The sequence below is a fragment of the Morus notabilis genome, unplaced genomic scaffold, assembly GCF_000414095.1.
Source record: "Morus notabilis unplaced genomic scaffold, ASM41409v2 Scaffold1139, whole genome shotgun sequence".
NCBI lineage: Eukaryota > Viridiplantae > Streptophyta > Magnoliopsida > Rosales > Moraceae > Morus > Morus notabilis.
In genome coordinates, this window is record NW_010359814.1 from 204,114 (window position 1) to 218,612 (window position 14,499).

The 14,499-nt window shown below is 35.1% G+C and overlaps 2 protein-coding genes across 2 annotated transcripts; both read left to right on the top strand.

Annotated features, from left to right (window-relative positions):
- The first annotated feature begins 3,130 nt into the window (after positions 1-3,130).
- Positions 3,131-8,665, top strand: LOC21390643 (probable beta-1,4-xylosyltransferase IRX14). Its single transcript, XM_010095221.2, has 3 exons — positions 3,131-4,156; positions 4,433-4,996; positions 7,999-8,665. The coding sequence occupies exons 1-3, from the start codon at positions 3,408-3,410 to the stop codon at positions 8,228-8,230; spliced, it is 1,545 nt and encodes a 514-aa protein (XP_010093523.1). The 5' UTR covers positions 3,131-3,407; the 3' UTR covers positions 8,231-8,665.
- A 2,126-nt stretch (positions 8,666-10,791) lies between these two features.
- Positions 10,792-14,208, top strand: LOC21390644 (cysteine proteinase COT44; the record flags this gene model as incomplete). The annotated part of the gene is made up of 4 exons (XM_010095222.2): positions 10,792-11,440; positions 13,107-13,342; positions 13,452-13,592; positions 13,809-14,208. Coding segments are annotated over 4 exons (1,305 nt in total), but the record flags the coding sequence as incomplete, so codon positions are not given.
- Between the last annotated feature and the right edge of the window lie 291 nt (positions 14,209-14,499).

Here is a 14,499-nt window from a genome sequence, read left to right on the forward strand (position 1 = left end):
CTTTTTTTGTTATACATTTTCAAAGTTATTAGTATATAAAATAAATACTATGTTGTACCTCAATCTTGTTTCTTACAAGTATAAGACCAGACTTCAATCTTAGTGAAAACTTAACACTATCTAAATATAAATGAATATTGTTAAAAAGAAGAAGAAAAATAGAATTCTACAATTTGCAATAATTTCATAGAATTGACTCATGGAATTTGCAATCAGTCAATCACTTATTGGAAGCATTTTAAAATGTTAAAACAAGTTGAACAATATTGGAGATCAATTCTCTACTATGAAAATGGTTTCTACATATATAACAAGTTAACAACGCAAGCATTTAGCAAAGTATCACCTGATTTTTCGAAGCTGACTAGTACGATTTTTGCCACTAGCTCAACATTAGTGTCATGCATTCAATCTATCAACTGGGTTCAGATTTATTTATTTATTTTTTTTTTTTGACATTTGAGAATAAATGGGTTTGGATTTTGCCACGAGAAACAATCTAATTTAGATTTTAAGCTAGGCAGAAAAGAACATGCTTTATATATAAGTCGCATACGCAAATGCTTGAACTTGACCGCGGTAAGATTTATGGTCATCTATTAATTTTGTAACTACTTTTTTTTTTTTTTTTTTTTTTGTGCTGAATAATTTTGTAACTACTTATTTACTAGTAATTAGATGACTTCAGGGACTGCAACAAGACAGGGTTGGAGAATGCTTCCCTATCTTCATTTGTACCCCATAAAATAATGTCCGTCCCCGCCTAAGGAGAGGTGAGGATGGAGTCGGTAAATTTCCGTTAGGAGGGCCGTCACCATACTTGTTCAATTCTCATTATAACGCTTATCATTACAAAATTTTTAATAAATGAAAAAAAAAAGTAACACAAAATTTATCCTAAATTTAATCATAGTTTAATGTTTTTACCAAAAAAAAAAAAAAAGACTACATAGTAAATTCCAAAAAAGATATACAGAAAACAATATCAAGATTTTAGTTAATACAAAACATATTTTTGAAAAATAAATACTATGTAGAATTCCTTAAAATATGTATATTAGGATGGAGGTAGACACAACCGTATGAATATTCTTTTATCCCGCCATTTCCTATCCCCACATTGTTAGAAAAAAAAAATTGTCCATTTCTAAGAGCCCGTTTAGTTCGCTGATTCGAGTTTTTAATTCGAGTTGAGATGTGATTTTATGTGAGAACTTTTTACTGTAGCAAAAAAGTTAGATGTGATTGTTTGTGAGAGCTTTTTACTGTAATAAAACTCGAATTCTAAACTCGAATCAGCGAAATGAACATGGCCTAAATGATTTCAAATAAAAATAAACAAATAAACAACAACTAGAAGACGTCTATTAATATTCTGAAAAATGAAAATAAAAAAAAGGAATTAGTTGGTGCTCTTGTGGGATCTCAACAAACCTGATTTATTAACCACAGAATTATTTTTTTTTCTTCCTCTTGTTTGCCAACAACTTAAGGCAGATGTTTAAGAAACCGTGGCATGTATTCCTATATTCGCCCCAAATCAGCATGATAATTAGTCAATTCTTGCTATTCTGAATTATCCTCAAATGTCCTGAAAATCATGATTAGTTCATAACTTCAGAATTATGATTCAGACTCATTTTTTATTTATGTGTATTTTTTATGAAAATAAATATTATAATAAACCATAAATTATGATTTAAATTGTGGTACTAATCCACTAACTAAACGCGTGTGATTAGTGGTTTCGTGCATGAGACTTAGATCAGACACTTGTCTAATCTAATCCCCATTTAAAACGTACACTTCCAATAATACCAGGCTGTTTACGCCCCAGGTTGTCCGTCTTTGTCACACACCTTAGCGCTCACTCCCTGATCAACTACTGACTTATTTATTATCACCCACATTAAATAAAGCAAAACGATAATGTAAAAAAAAAAAAAAAAGATTTTTAGTAGTTTTGTGCCCTAAACTTTTTGAGTTTTAGGCACCGTTCATTTAACTGATTTGAGTTTTCAGTTTTAGGTTTCTACAGTAAAAAGTTTTCAGAAAATGTCACATCTAACTTTTTCTGCTACAGTAAAAAGCTCTCAGAAAATGTCACATCTTAACTCGAATTGAAAACTCGAATCCGCAAAGTGAATGAGTTGTTAATAACTCGTCTCTTAAAGTTTTTATTTTTTATTTTTTCACACTTCACCCCATCAACTTGTTAACTTGCTCACAAGGTGCTTTACTTTTGTTGTTTTTGAGCTGGATTTAAGTATTGATTTACATATTTAACTAATTTGTATACAGTTTAAATTGAGATTCAGAAATTTTAGTCGAAGTGTGACGATTTTTGGTTTTTTTGTGCACTAAGTTAACGATTGTTAATAAAATGTGGCATGACATAATAATTTTTTTAAATTAAGGTCTCGTTCATTTCACCGGTTTGAGTTTAGAATTTAAATTTTGTTACAGTAAAAAGCTCTCAGAAACAGTCACATCTAACTTTTTTATTACAGTAAAAAGCTCTCACATAAAGTCACATCTCAACTTGAATTAAAAACTCGAATCAGCGAACTAAATGAGTAAGTGATGAAAATTAGCCAAACGCGCTAAAAAAAAACCCCGAAAAAAAGAAAGAAATCTTGCATATATTATGCGTATATTAAAAGCGTAAGAGGCTAAGAGCGACCATATTTTAGATTTGAATGGGAGAAATAGGAAAATATGCCAAGATTTGAGATGAATTAAAATTAATAGGCTAATAGTTTACATAAGTTAATAAATAGGCCAAATTATTGTTTTTGTCTATAACTTGTCTGGTTATGAACCATAACTTGACAAGTTATTGTCCATAATTGTCTATAGCTTGTCTAGTTATGAACCATAACTTGATAAGTTTATCTATAATTTATTTAATTATGAATCATAACTTGATAAATTATGACTTATTAATTTCTATAACTAAAAATTGACCGATATACTTTCTTAAATTTTTTATATTGATATATTTTCTACTATTTCCCCTTTCTTTATTAGTCCAGCCCAAGACTTAGGTCCCTGATTTAATGGGCCTATGTCTCTCTCTCTCTCTCTTTTGACTGTGAAAAACTATAGACATAAAGAAGACGAACAGAAATACGGATTAGTAATGATAATCAAAGCGATTCATCCGTGAACTCGAAGAAATCTTGGATTAAACCACTCCTTAACCCACCACTCACCTTCCACCACCATCCCCCATTTCCATTCTCTCTCCTCCTCTCTCTCTCTCTACACAGTGATAAACCAGAAATTTTCTGAAGACGAAGGTTCAATTTCAAAAGCAGCTCAACAGAAATTCTCTGAACCTTCACAATCTTTTCTGAACTTTCTCTCTCTGGTAGAATAGAGAGAGAGAGAGAGAGAGAGAGAAAATGAAGCTCTCGGCGTTGCAGCAGAGCTACACGAACCGGCGGAGCAACAGCTTCAGAGGATCCGCGCCGTTGGATTCGTCGGCGGACGGTTCGATCAGGTCGCCGGCGACGATCTTCTGGCTCGTGCTCCACGGGCTCTGCTGCCTCATCAGTCTTGTCCTCGGATTCCGCTTCTCTCGCCTGGTGTTCTTCTTCCTCTTCTCCACTTCCTCAACTAACATCTATACGTCGCCGTTTCGCTCCGTCGCCGAGCTCAGCGGGCCCTTGGACCTCCACCGCCGAGATACATCGCCGGGAGTCGAGTTCCCTCTGAATAGGACGACGACGTTGGGCGTCACGGCGAGCTCCAGCAGCCGCGTGGTGGTCGGCCGGCACGGGATCCGAATCCGGTCGTGGCCGCACCCTAATCCTACTGAGGTGATGAAGGCGCACCAGATCATCGACACGGTCCAGAGAGAGCAAAGGCGACAATTTGGCGTTAAGAACCCTAGGACGGTGATCGTGGTGACTCCGACTTATGTCCGGACTTTCCAGGCGCTTCATATGACCGGACTGATGCATTCTCTGATGCTGGTGCCTTACGATGTCGTTTGGATCGTGGTGGAGGCTGGGGGAGTAACGAACGAGACGGCTTTGATCCTTGCCAAGTCTGGTCTTCGGACCGTTCATGTCGGATTCGACCAGCGGATGCCGAATTCCTGGGAAGGTCGCCACCGGCTGGAGGCACGGATGAGGCTTCGTGGATTGAGGTGAATAATTCTTCATTCTTTTGCTCAGTTCAGTTTGACTTTGTCTTCACTCTTTTCTCTTTTTGGTAGTTTTTCACAAATTTAGATAGAATCCGGGAAAACATGCTACATTAGAAAGTTTAGGATAATATGGTAATTGATTAAGAAAGTTTAGTAATTGGGAAAGATTATGTTATGGTTTACAGTTAAGCTTTGAAGTTAAGTGCATTAGAGTTTAGGTTGATTTGTTTCGCGTGGAATCTGATTGACTGATTCATTGGGTCTGTGTTGGAACAGAACTATAAGGGAACAGAACCTGGATGGGATTGTGATGTTTGCAGACGACAGTAATATGCACAGTATGGAACTCTTTGATGAGATCCAGAATGTTAAGTGGTTCGGTGCTCTTTCAATTGGGATTCTTGCTCATTCGGGTGAAATTGATGAGTCGTCGGTTTCTACAACGCAGAAAAAGGAGGATGATGAGCAAAACCTGCCAATGCCTGTTCAAGGCCCTGCTTGTAACTCATCAAACAAGTTAATCGGCTGGCACACCTTTAATTCGCTGCCGTATGCGGGGAAGAAAGCAATTTACATTGACGATAGGGCAACGGTGCTACCAAGGAAGCTCGAGTGGGCCGGATTCGTGTTGAATTCCAGGATGCTTTGGAAGGAAGCTGAGAACCAGCCAGAGTGGGTCAAGGATCTGGATGAATTAGATGGAGTTGGTGAGAATATAGAGAACCCCTTATTCTTGTTGAAGGACCCTTCCATGGTAGAGCCACTTGGAAGTTGTGGGCGCCAAATTTTGATCTGGTGGCTCCGTGTTGAAGCTCGCTTTGATAGCAAGTTCCCTCCCAGGTAAGTCTTGTATCATTTAATTAATGTTGTTGCTTTGCTTTAATCAGTCCCAAGTGATTTGATGCAATTAATAGATTATCTGACAGTAAAGTTAGCAACAACAAAGTTAAGTGGTTGGGCTTTAGAATTGATTTGTCTCAATGAATTCATGACGGTATATTAATTCTGATAGTAAAGTTAGCAACAACAAAGTTAAGTGGTTGTGCTTTAGAATTGATTTGTCTTACTGAATTCATGAGTATATTAATGATATGGGCTCCGTGGCGAAGCTTGCTTTGATAGCAAGTTCCCCTCCAGGTAAGTCTTGTATCATTTAATTAATGTTGTTGCTTTGCTTTAATCAGTCCCAAGTGATTTGATGCAATTAATAGATTATCTGACAGTAAAGTTAGCAACAACAAAGTTAAGTGGTTGGGCTTTAGAATTGATTTGTCTTGATGAATTCATGACAGTATATTAATTCTGACAGTAAAGTTAGGAACAACAAAATTCAGTGGTTGGGCTTTAGAATGGATTTGTCTTAATGAATTCATGAGTATATTAATGATATGGGCTGGATTTATCACATATTTGAAGGGTGAGATCGCTAGTCATATGTCTATTTGCTAGTCATAGGGGCTATAGTTTTAACTTTCAAGTAGAATTGGAGCTAAAATACTTAGAATGTCCTCGCAGTAGAAGAGGTTTACCATGTCGCAAATGCGAACTTATTGACTTGAAGCTGTTGTGAAGAGTTTGGGATTAATCAACTAAAGTTAACAAAAAGGGAAAACTAACTAGCAGTTAAGGAGCTAAAGGAAAAGGCTTAATTGTTCACAACTTCTTTTACCGGGTAGTGTTTGAACTATGCGTGGCTTTTCTTTTTAGGCAAACATAGTGTTGGAATTTTAATGGCCTGGAATAGAAGCAAGCTCATTCTACCATTTGAGTCATTGGGCTAGAATGTTTAACTAAAAATCTTTTTTTTTTTTTTCTTCTGGGATAATGTTGCCTTTTTAGTCTTTATGGCGGTCTAAGCGTAGTCCAGCATGGTAGCACCTGCTGTACAGATCTTAAAGAGGAAGCCAGTTTTGCCATGGCCGTCCGGATGTCAAATATGTCCATGACGAAACCAGCTTTTAAGCATTAATGCTTTGACGTTGATATATTGATCTTGATGCTTAAACATTTTGAGCTTAACATACTGTCAGTGTTAGAAGTCACAGTTGATTGATTGTCTGAATTGCTTTTGTCATGTGAACCAATGTTAAGATGTTTAGGCATAGTAGAGGGGTCTTTTAGTTACCTTTGGTTCTTTATGTTGCATTAAGTTGCAAGAGATATGAGATAAATCCAATTCTTTTCGTGTTTTAGTAAAATCCAACTCACTCTTTGCTAAATCTGAAAATTCTATTAGAGCGTATGATAGATATTATAAAGTTGATAAACCGTTCCTGGTAGAAGCATCATATGTGAACTTTTGAGGTTTGCTAGTGTTCTGGATATTTCATGTCGAGTTGCATATTCATTAATGTCGAGAGCTGGAAAGTAATGAACTTCAGAAATATTGGGTATGGAGACGAGTGCAACTCTGTTTGCAAATGAATTGCAAACAAATTAACGATGACTAGTATAGTTATGGATAAGGTGGCATGACGAAAATATTTTAGTTACCCCAACATACCTTTTTTGTTGTGTGTAAATGCTGAGCCAGAACAGACTTGAATGCAGGACTGGTTCATATTCCACAGTATTTAAGAACCCGTATATGTATGTATCTATATATATATATATATATATATATAGTACAACATGGAAAGAATAAATACTCGATATATCAATAATCTCTTAAATAATGTTTTTTTTTCCTGGTTCTGACTTGGGGGCGACGTGCTAAATTAATAATTCGATAAATTTACAAGGTAAAACATTATTAGGAAAAAGAATCCCTTATAGTTTCACATAAGGCACACTTACTGTGTAAATTCATAAGTCGTCTAATATGCAACTAAATTCATATGAGATGTCTAGAAGGCCTTCGTAAAACATGTATCTAAGTAGATTCATAAGACCCACTTACTGTATTTTTTCTTGGAATTGATGCATCAACTTTTGTTTGGTCAAAATGTTCATAAAATAGAATAATGTAGCACGAAGGTCTACGTTTATATTTTTGAAAAAATGAATACTTCTGAGAAAAGTATGAATTTTAATTCTTAAATAAACTACAGAATAGACATTAGTTCGTAAAATAAAATTTCATAATTCGCTCAATTACTACAAAAGCTTAGATACAAAATAAGAAAACAAAGTATGTTTATAGATTTATAATTTATTAATTTATCGATCAATTAATATTTGTTTAATAACTAGATTTTTCTTGGTTCTAAAAGTATTAATTTATACACACACTGTTGCTTGATCTATTTAGCTTTTGATTGTTCTTATTTGATCGAGTCTTTCTTTTGCTTGATTGATTACATTTGTATGCCAGTCCAAAATAGATACTTCTTTATATAGGCTTATGGTGGTATCTAGTTGGAATTTTTTGCAACCCATTTAGCATTTTAACGACAAATTTTGTTGTGTTTTCGAGAAGTTTTCCATATTTCTTGCGGTTAGACGGTGGAGCGGCGATAATTTGCATTTGTTCTCTTTTGGATATTTCTTATTGTAGTTTTATACCATTCTCTGAAAATCAAAAGGCATTCTTATCTTTCGCTTGACTCATGGGGCCTTAAAATACTAAAATTACTTATCACTTTTTTGTTTTTTTTTTTTTCATATTTTTATTTATAATTTATATCCTTCTTATATCATATATAACTTTATGTTTAGGTGTTTCGCTGTAATCCTTTTCTTGAACTCATCTACTTGAATAAATAACAAGAAATATCATCAGAAATGCTTAATAATCTGTTCGTGTGTAAAAACAACGAGACATAAATTCATTACTTCTGTTTCCCTATGAGAGATTTTCTTTCCTCTGCATTCGAGTTAATATTAGTTTGTACGTGAGACAGATGGGTTATCGACCCTCCTTTGGACGTCACCGTACCAGCAAAACGCACCCCATGGCCTGATGCTCCTCCTGAACTCCCAGCAACTGAAAATCTAGCGATGGGAATCCAAGAGCATGTGGTGAAGCATTCTACGAAGACCAGGTCGCCCAGATCGAAACGGCGGAGCAAGAGAAAGCACGACACAAGAACGGTAGACACGCAGGTTTCCACACGACACGCTGAGCAAAACTGAGGAAATCATCACCAAGTACAAAAGAACCGCAAAAGCTGGTGTGTGAATTTGAGACATCAAAGAATTTGCATTGGCAAGGAGAGAAAGCCGATGCTCTCACTGTGCATGTGTGAACGCTCCTCTCATAACAACCAGTTGATCCATATGCACTTTGAGTCTGATTTTCACCGAAGTTTCACAAATTTTTTTTTTCTTTACCCTTTTTTTTTAATATATATATTTTTTTCGTTGGGGTGATTGATTTTATGGTCTCATGAAGAGGCATGTGAACAAAGTAGTCTTTGCTGGGTCTGCTGCCTTTGTAGGAATTTGTATCAAATGTGCTTCGAGTTTTATACATAAAATCTTCTAAGATAGGGATTATAGTGTTTGTGTACTCTGTTCCTTTTTTTCTTTTTTTTCTTTTTTTGGTTGTTGGGTTCCGTAGAAAGAAAAGATACAAAATGTAATAATAAAAAAACTTGCATAATTCATTTCAAAACCAATGGCTTTCTGTCTGGTCCTAGACTGGTTTGCCCATGCTGCCAAACTGAAATCTGACGGTTACAGATTGGTCCCAACTGATATCACTCGGCCAACGTGCGGAGAGAGTTCTCTGCAACTTGCCCATTAGTCGGTGTGACCTGTGATGATCTCTTTGCTTTGCATGTGCAAGGTATGAATCTCTTTGCTTTGCATGTGCAAGGTATGAATCTCTTTGCCACATCTGAAGTGTTAATCCTGTTCTCTTTTGGCATTGGAAATTGTTCTGTAATAAATAAATAAAAGTGGAAGCAGGTATTGTGACGTCATTATGCATGGAAAAACAGAAATTTTTTAAAAAATGGGGTTTCACGGAAAAATAGGTGGAAACATTTTTCTGACTGGAAAACTTTGGGCGGCCGTAATTTGTGATAACTGTGATATTTGATGTGCGGTGGATATATCTGCTTTTTTCCTTTCCCAAACAAGTTGGAACAGAGATCATACTTTGGAAATTGTGGAATCATCTAGTGGAATTCAACCGAAAATTGGAATTTGGTGTTGTTAATATATATATATATATATATATTCTGATATAACTCTCATCTTCATTCTTCACCATTCCGGAAATTAATGAAGCGGAACGTGGAATTTTCAGGAGACGACGTTAACAATTTGAAATTAAGCAGTAACTGTTGAGAAAACAGAGGATTTTGGTTTGAAGAAATGACGGCCTCGTTTAGATATGATATCTTTTAAGAATTTTTAAATATAAAAATTAAAAATTTAAATCGGTTAAATGAAGATCGTAAATAAATTAAGAAATGACATCGAAGTCTGATACAAATTTGAATATTGAGTTGTCTTTTTAACAAATGCATAGTTTTCAAATCACATATTGGAATTTGGAACGTAATGGATGAGCGAGTGGTATTTTGAACAGTAATATTTCTTGACCGATTTCCTCTGACCGGTGGTTGAATCCAACTTTTAGGGAACTTGAGTTATCAAATACGTTATCAGTTGATCAACTAAAAAAAAAAAAAAAAGACGGTACGTTATCAGTTACGAGTTACAAGTTACAACAGACATTTTTTATTCCTTTTTTCAATGTAGAGGAATAAGGATAAAAATGACGGTAATTGAAGAAATTGGTGGATGTATTGATTTTTTTTTTTTTTTTTTGGAACGGTTATATTGAGATTTTAGTACCAATAGTTTTATTTTTCTTTTCTTTTTTGACAAAGAGCAGTATATGTTGTTAATTATTCCTCAAAAAGGTTGATATATTATTCACAAAATTAAAAAAAAAAAAACTTGGATACGTCAACTTAATACTGAACTTATTTTTGAAACGTCAATGATGTTTTCGGAAATTTTTCCCCCACACTTACTGGTGGAACAGGGTATTTTGGCAAGAATTTTTTTTGATATGGAATGAAAAAGACCATTTTTTCCTTTTTCCTCTTTAATTGCAGTGTCTTACAGAGAGAGAAAGGAATAAGGAAAATTACAAACAGACGATCACCAAGGCTAAATCAACCGTTTGATGCGACAAACGGTGGAACTATCTATATCTATATATCTATAATCTATAACCATCGTAAAAGAAAGAAGAAAACGGATGAAAAAGGAAAAACCCATAACTTTCTCTTTTACCAGAATCATAAAAAGTCCTAAGCCCTCTGCAGACACGCACACACTTCAACTTTTGGCTGGCAGTTTTTTTTTTTTTTTTTAAGAACAAAACCTCTGCCTCTAAGCAACCAGTAAAAGCAGTAACGTGGCCAAGACTCGTTTGCCCAATCTGTTAAGCAAATACACTACTTTCGGTTTGCATTAATTTTAACTTCGTCATCTTTCATTAAAAAAAAAAAAAAATGGTTTCTCTTCTGTCTTTCTCTCTTTCTCTCTTTCTCTCTTTCTCTCTTTCTCCCTCTAGATTTCAAAGATTTCTAGCCTTTGGTCCCGTTATCATCTGTTAAAAACTACCAGCCTACCAAGTCTACTAACCAACAATGACCGGCCACGAGACCACATATTTACTGTTCCATCTTGCATCTGTTTACGCCACTTAAAACCCATCTCTCTCTCTCTCTCTCTCTCTAACTTCTCTCTCTCCACTATTATTCCCACCACTTGTTTATATTAAAAAGAAAAAACTTTCCCTCCATTCCAAAAGCCATCCCCATTCCATATCACCCCCGCCCCTATATAAATCCCCCCCTTCCATTCCCAAAAAATCCATCCATCAAAAATCATCTTCACCATCTTCATTTCTTCTTTCTTCCCCTTCTTCTAAGCAGTTACTCAAAGACATGGCTCTCTCCATATACATGATCATCCTCTGCTTTGCTCTGTCACTACCGCCATTAACGAGCGGCAGAAGCGACGCGGAAGTTAGGGAGATGTACGTAAAGTGGATGGCGACGCACGGGAGAGCCCACAACGGGCTGGGAGAGGAGGAGACAAGGTTCGAGATCTTTAAGGATAATCTGAGGTTCGTGGACGAGCACAACGCCGTACAGAAAAGGACGTACAAGGTTGGGATGAACAGGTTCGCCGACATGACCAATGAGGAGTACCGGAGGGAGATGCTGGGGACCAGATCCGACGCCAAGCGGATAGTCATGAAGGCCAAGAGCCCTAGCCGGAGGTACGCCTCACGCGCCGCCGACCAGTTGCCGGAAACCGTCGATTGGAAGCTCAACGGCGCTGTTAATCCCGTCAAGGATCAAGGAAGTTGCGGTTAGTTTTTTTTTCCCTTTTCTTTTCACTTTTTTAAGAGAATAAATTAAAATCGTTGAGTTTTTTTTATTGTTTTTGAATGTGAATTTAGCGCCGTTTAGTTTGATAATTGAGTTTTTAATTTAAGTTAAAATGTGACTTTATGTGTTACTGTAATAAAAAAGTTAGATATAATTATTTTTAAGAATTTTTTATTGTAATAAAATTTAAATTCTAAACTTAAATCGGTAAAATGAACAGAATCTTATTTGATGTTAAAAGTTGTACTTAGATTTAATTTATAAGATAAAACAATCATTTTATATCAATTAAAAAACAACTCTCAGATATTCAATGCAAAAGTCCCCAACAAATTTTTGAAGATTTTTGTTTCCACTTACTTTGAGGAGGGGGAAAAGAATGAGGAAAGGGTTTCTAAATTTAACAGAAAAAGGAAAAAAGATAAATAAAAAGGACCTTATCAATAAATTAGGTTTTTTATTTATTAGATCAGTATAAATCACATAAAAATTAAAAAATATATAAATTTAATAATTAAAAAAATATAATCTATCAGTACACTAGACATATTAGAGAATCTCTCAAATAAAAAAGAGAGAGAAACTAATAGTTTAGATTGGACTGTTGGTTGGTGGATACTAGACTTTTCAGCATAAATTATAGCAAATTTTTGTAATCTAAATTAAGTAAATAGTGAATTATAAATTTATTTAAAGTAATAACAATTTAACATATAAATGTGTCATTTACAATTATTAAAAATAATTTACATGGTAAAAATTTTTTATTTATGTGGAAAAAAATCTTTTTAGCAATTATAAAAAGATCATTTACGTGAAAAAAATATCTTTTTACTAGTCATAATTAAAACATTTACACGGTACATTATTATTTACTTTAAATAGTTTTAAAATTTACTATTTATTTAATTTAGTTTCATAAATCTACTATTTTTTACATTCTCCTGATTTTCGACCAAAGTTTGGCCCCACTTACTATTTAGGGCCCCTCTTAAACTCAGACCAAACAGAGTTTGTTCTTGTGGACTCTAGTTAGTTTTAAAAAAATAGAGAATTTATTCTTAAAAATGTATGAATCTGAATTTTTATCTCTTATTCTTGATAAATATCATTTTATTAGTGTAATTATTTAACTAAAAAAATTATGAATTAAAAATAAAGAATAAAAATTTTGACTTATACACTTTCAAAGAGGATTTATTAAGATTACCCTTAACTTTAATTTCATAGCAGAAAGGCCCAACTCTAATAACGAAAAGTTCCCGCTAGAGATCGCAACAGGGCAGGAGTAATCACCTTCATTGAGCATGCCCTTATTTTGGTTTAATAATTTCCCTCATATGAGAGTATTTCTGTAACCACATTTATTATTTTTTTAGGCACAATTATTATTATTCTAATTTTTTTTATTTCCTTAAGAATTTAATTCCACCAGAACATCTATATAAAACCAAAACAAAATAAAAAATCCACTAGAATGTTAGTTTTGATAGGTCAGTGAACACTTTAATCAAATAATGTAATTCAATCCTACAAAAACTCGATTCCTTTCATCACAAACTTATTTTTATTCACTTGATTCTTTATTCGTAAATGCACTACAAAATTCTATACTTTTGAATTTGACGAGGTGGTTTGGTGAGCAGGAAGTTGCTGGGCATTCTCAACCATAGCAGCAGTGGAAGGCATAAACAAGATAGTGACGGGAGAGCTAGTGTCTCTCTCAGAACAAGAGCTCGTCGACTGTGACAGAGCCTACAATGCTGGTTGTGACGGAGGCCTTATGGACTATGCCTTCGAGTTCATTGTCAAGAATGGCGGCATCGCCCCCGAATCTGACTACCCTTATTCTGGCCTAAACGGCCAATGTGACTTCTCTTTGGTTAGTACTTTCAAAGTCGATATAAAAGTTGCGATTAGAATTGGTGTTGCTAACGTATGTGTGTGTGTATTCGAGATCAGTTGATCATTGTTGGATATTATTGTTGCAGGCGAACAAGAAGGCTGTAACCATTGATGGGTACGAGGATGTTCCCGCTTATGATGAGAAGGCACTGAAAAAGGCTGTGGCTCATCAGCCTGTCAGTGTTGCCATTGAAGCTGGTGGTAGAGCTCTTCAGCTCTATGAATCTGTAAGTCACTTACAAATCAATTAATATGAAGAGAAAAACATGAACTGAATAATGAGTCTGGCATGGGAAAATCTTGGTAAAAGCAATTTTCGGTACATTTGTAATAGCGAGGCGTGAAATTGAATCATTTGTTTGGTTGAGTACTACACAATTTTCGGTAGGAAAGAAATATGAAGTAAGTTTGTAGCTTAATTCGTTCACTTTTAATCTATTTAGGGCGTGTTCACCGGTCGCTGTGGAGTGGCCCTTGACCACGGCGTGGTGGTGGTCGGATACGGCACGGAGAATGGTGTGGATTACTGGCTCGTTAGGAACTCGTGGGGCCCCAAGTGGGGTGAGGAGGGATACATCAAAATACAGAGAAATGTGGTTGACACACGCACTGGAAAATGCGGAATTGCAATGGAGGCTTCTTACCCCGTTAAGAATGGCGAAAAATTGAATAAGCCTTACTGGGCTTATGAAGTTGCTGCTGAGATGGTAGCCGTTGCTTGAATAATATTGTGTCTTCGGATAATGGCGCTTCTGTCTGAGTTTACCAAAAGGATGGAGGAGCTATTGTTGCTTATTTGGATGATAATTGTTGTATATAGAATTGGAAATTGTAGAGCTGCAATGGGGGTTGTTGCAGCTCATTGGTCCGTTTTATTGAATGTTTAGCCTGAATTCACTAGGAAAATTTATGTAATATCTTGCGTTATTATTATCTGCTTTATGTTGAATGTTAGTCTTCCATAACTTTCTTGCAATTGTGTGAGGCTGTCTTGCACAAAACCAATAAAAACAGAGCAACCTCAACAATTCTTTATTATTATTATTATTATTATTTATTTTTCTTTCAACTTTTTATCTGCTTTTGATGATGTTGAATATAATTATCTGAAAATTTTCTTTTTTTCACTCTTTC

Excerpts from the sequence above, each read along its gene's own strand:
- LOC21390643 (XM_010095221.2), top strand. The coding sequence starts at position 3,408 with ATGAAGCTCTCGGCGTTGCAGCAGAGCTACACGAACCGGCGGAGCAAC. Across the intron at positions 4,157-4,432 it reads ATGAGGCTTCGTGGATTGAG|AACTATAAGGGAACAGAACC; the intron begins GTGAATAATTCT and ends GTGTTGGAACAG. Across the intron at positions 4,997-7,998 it reads GATAGCAAGTTCCCTCCCAG|ATGGGTTATCGACCCTCCTT; the intron begins GTAAGTCTTGTA and ends TACGTGAGACAG.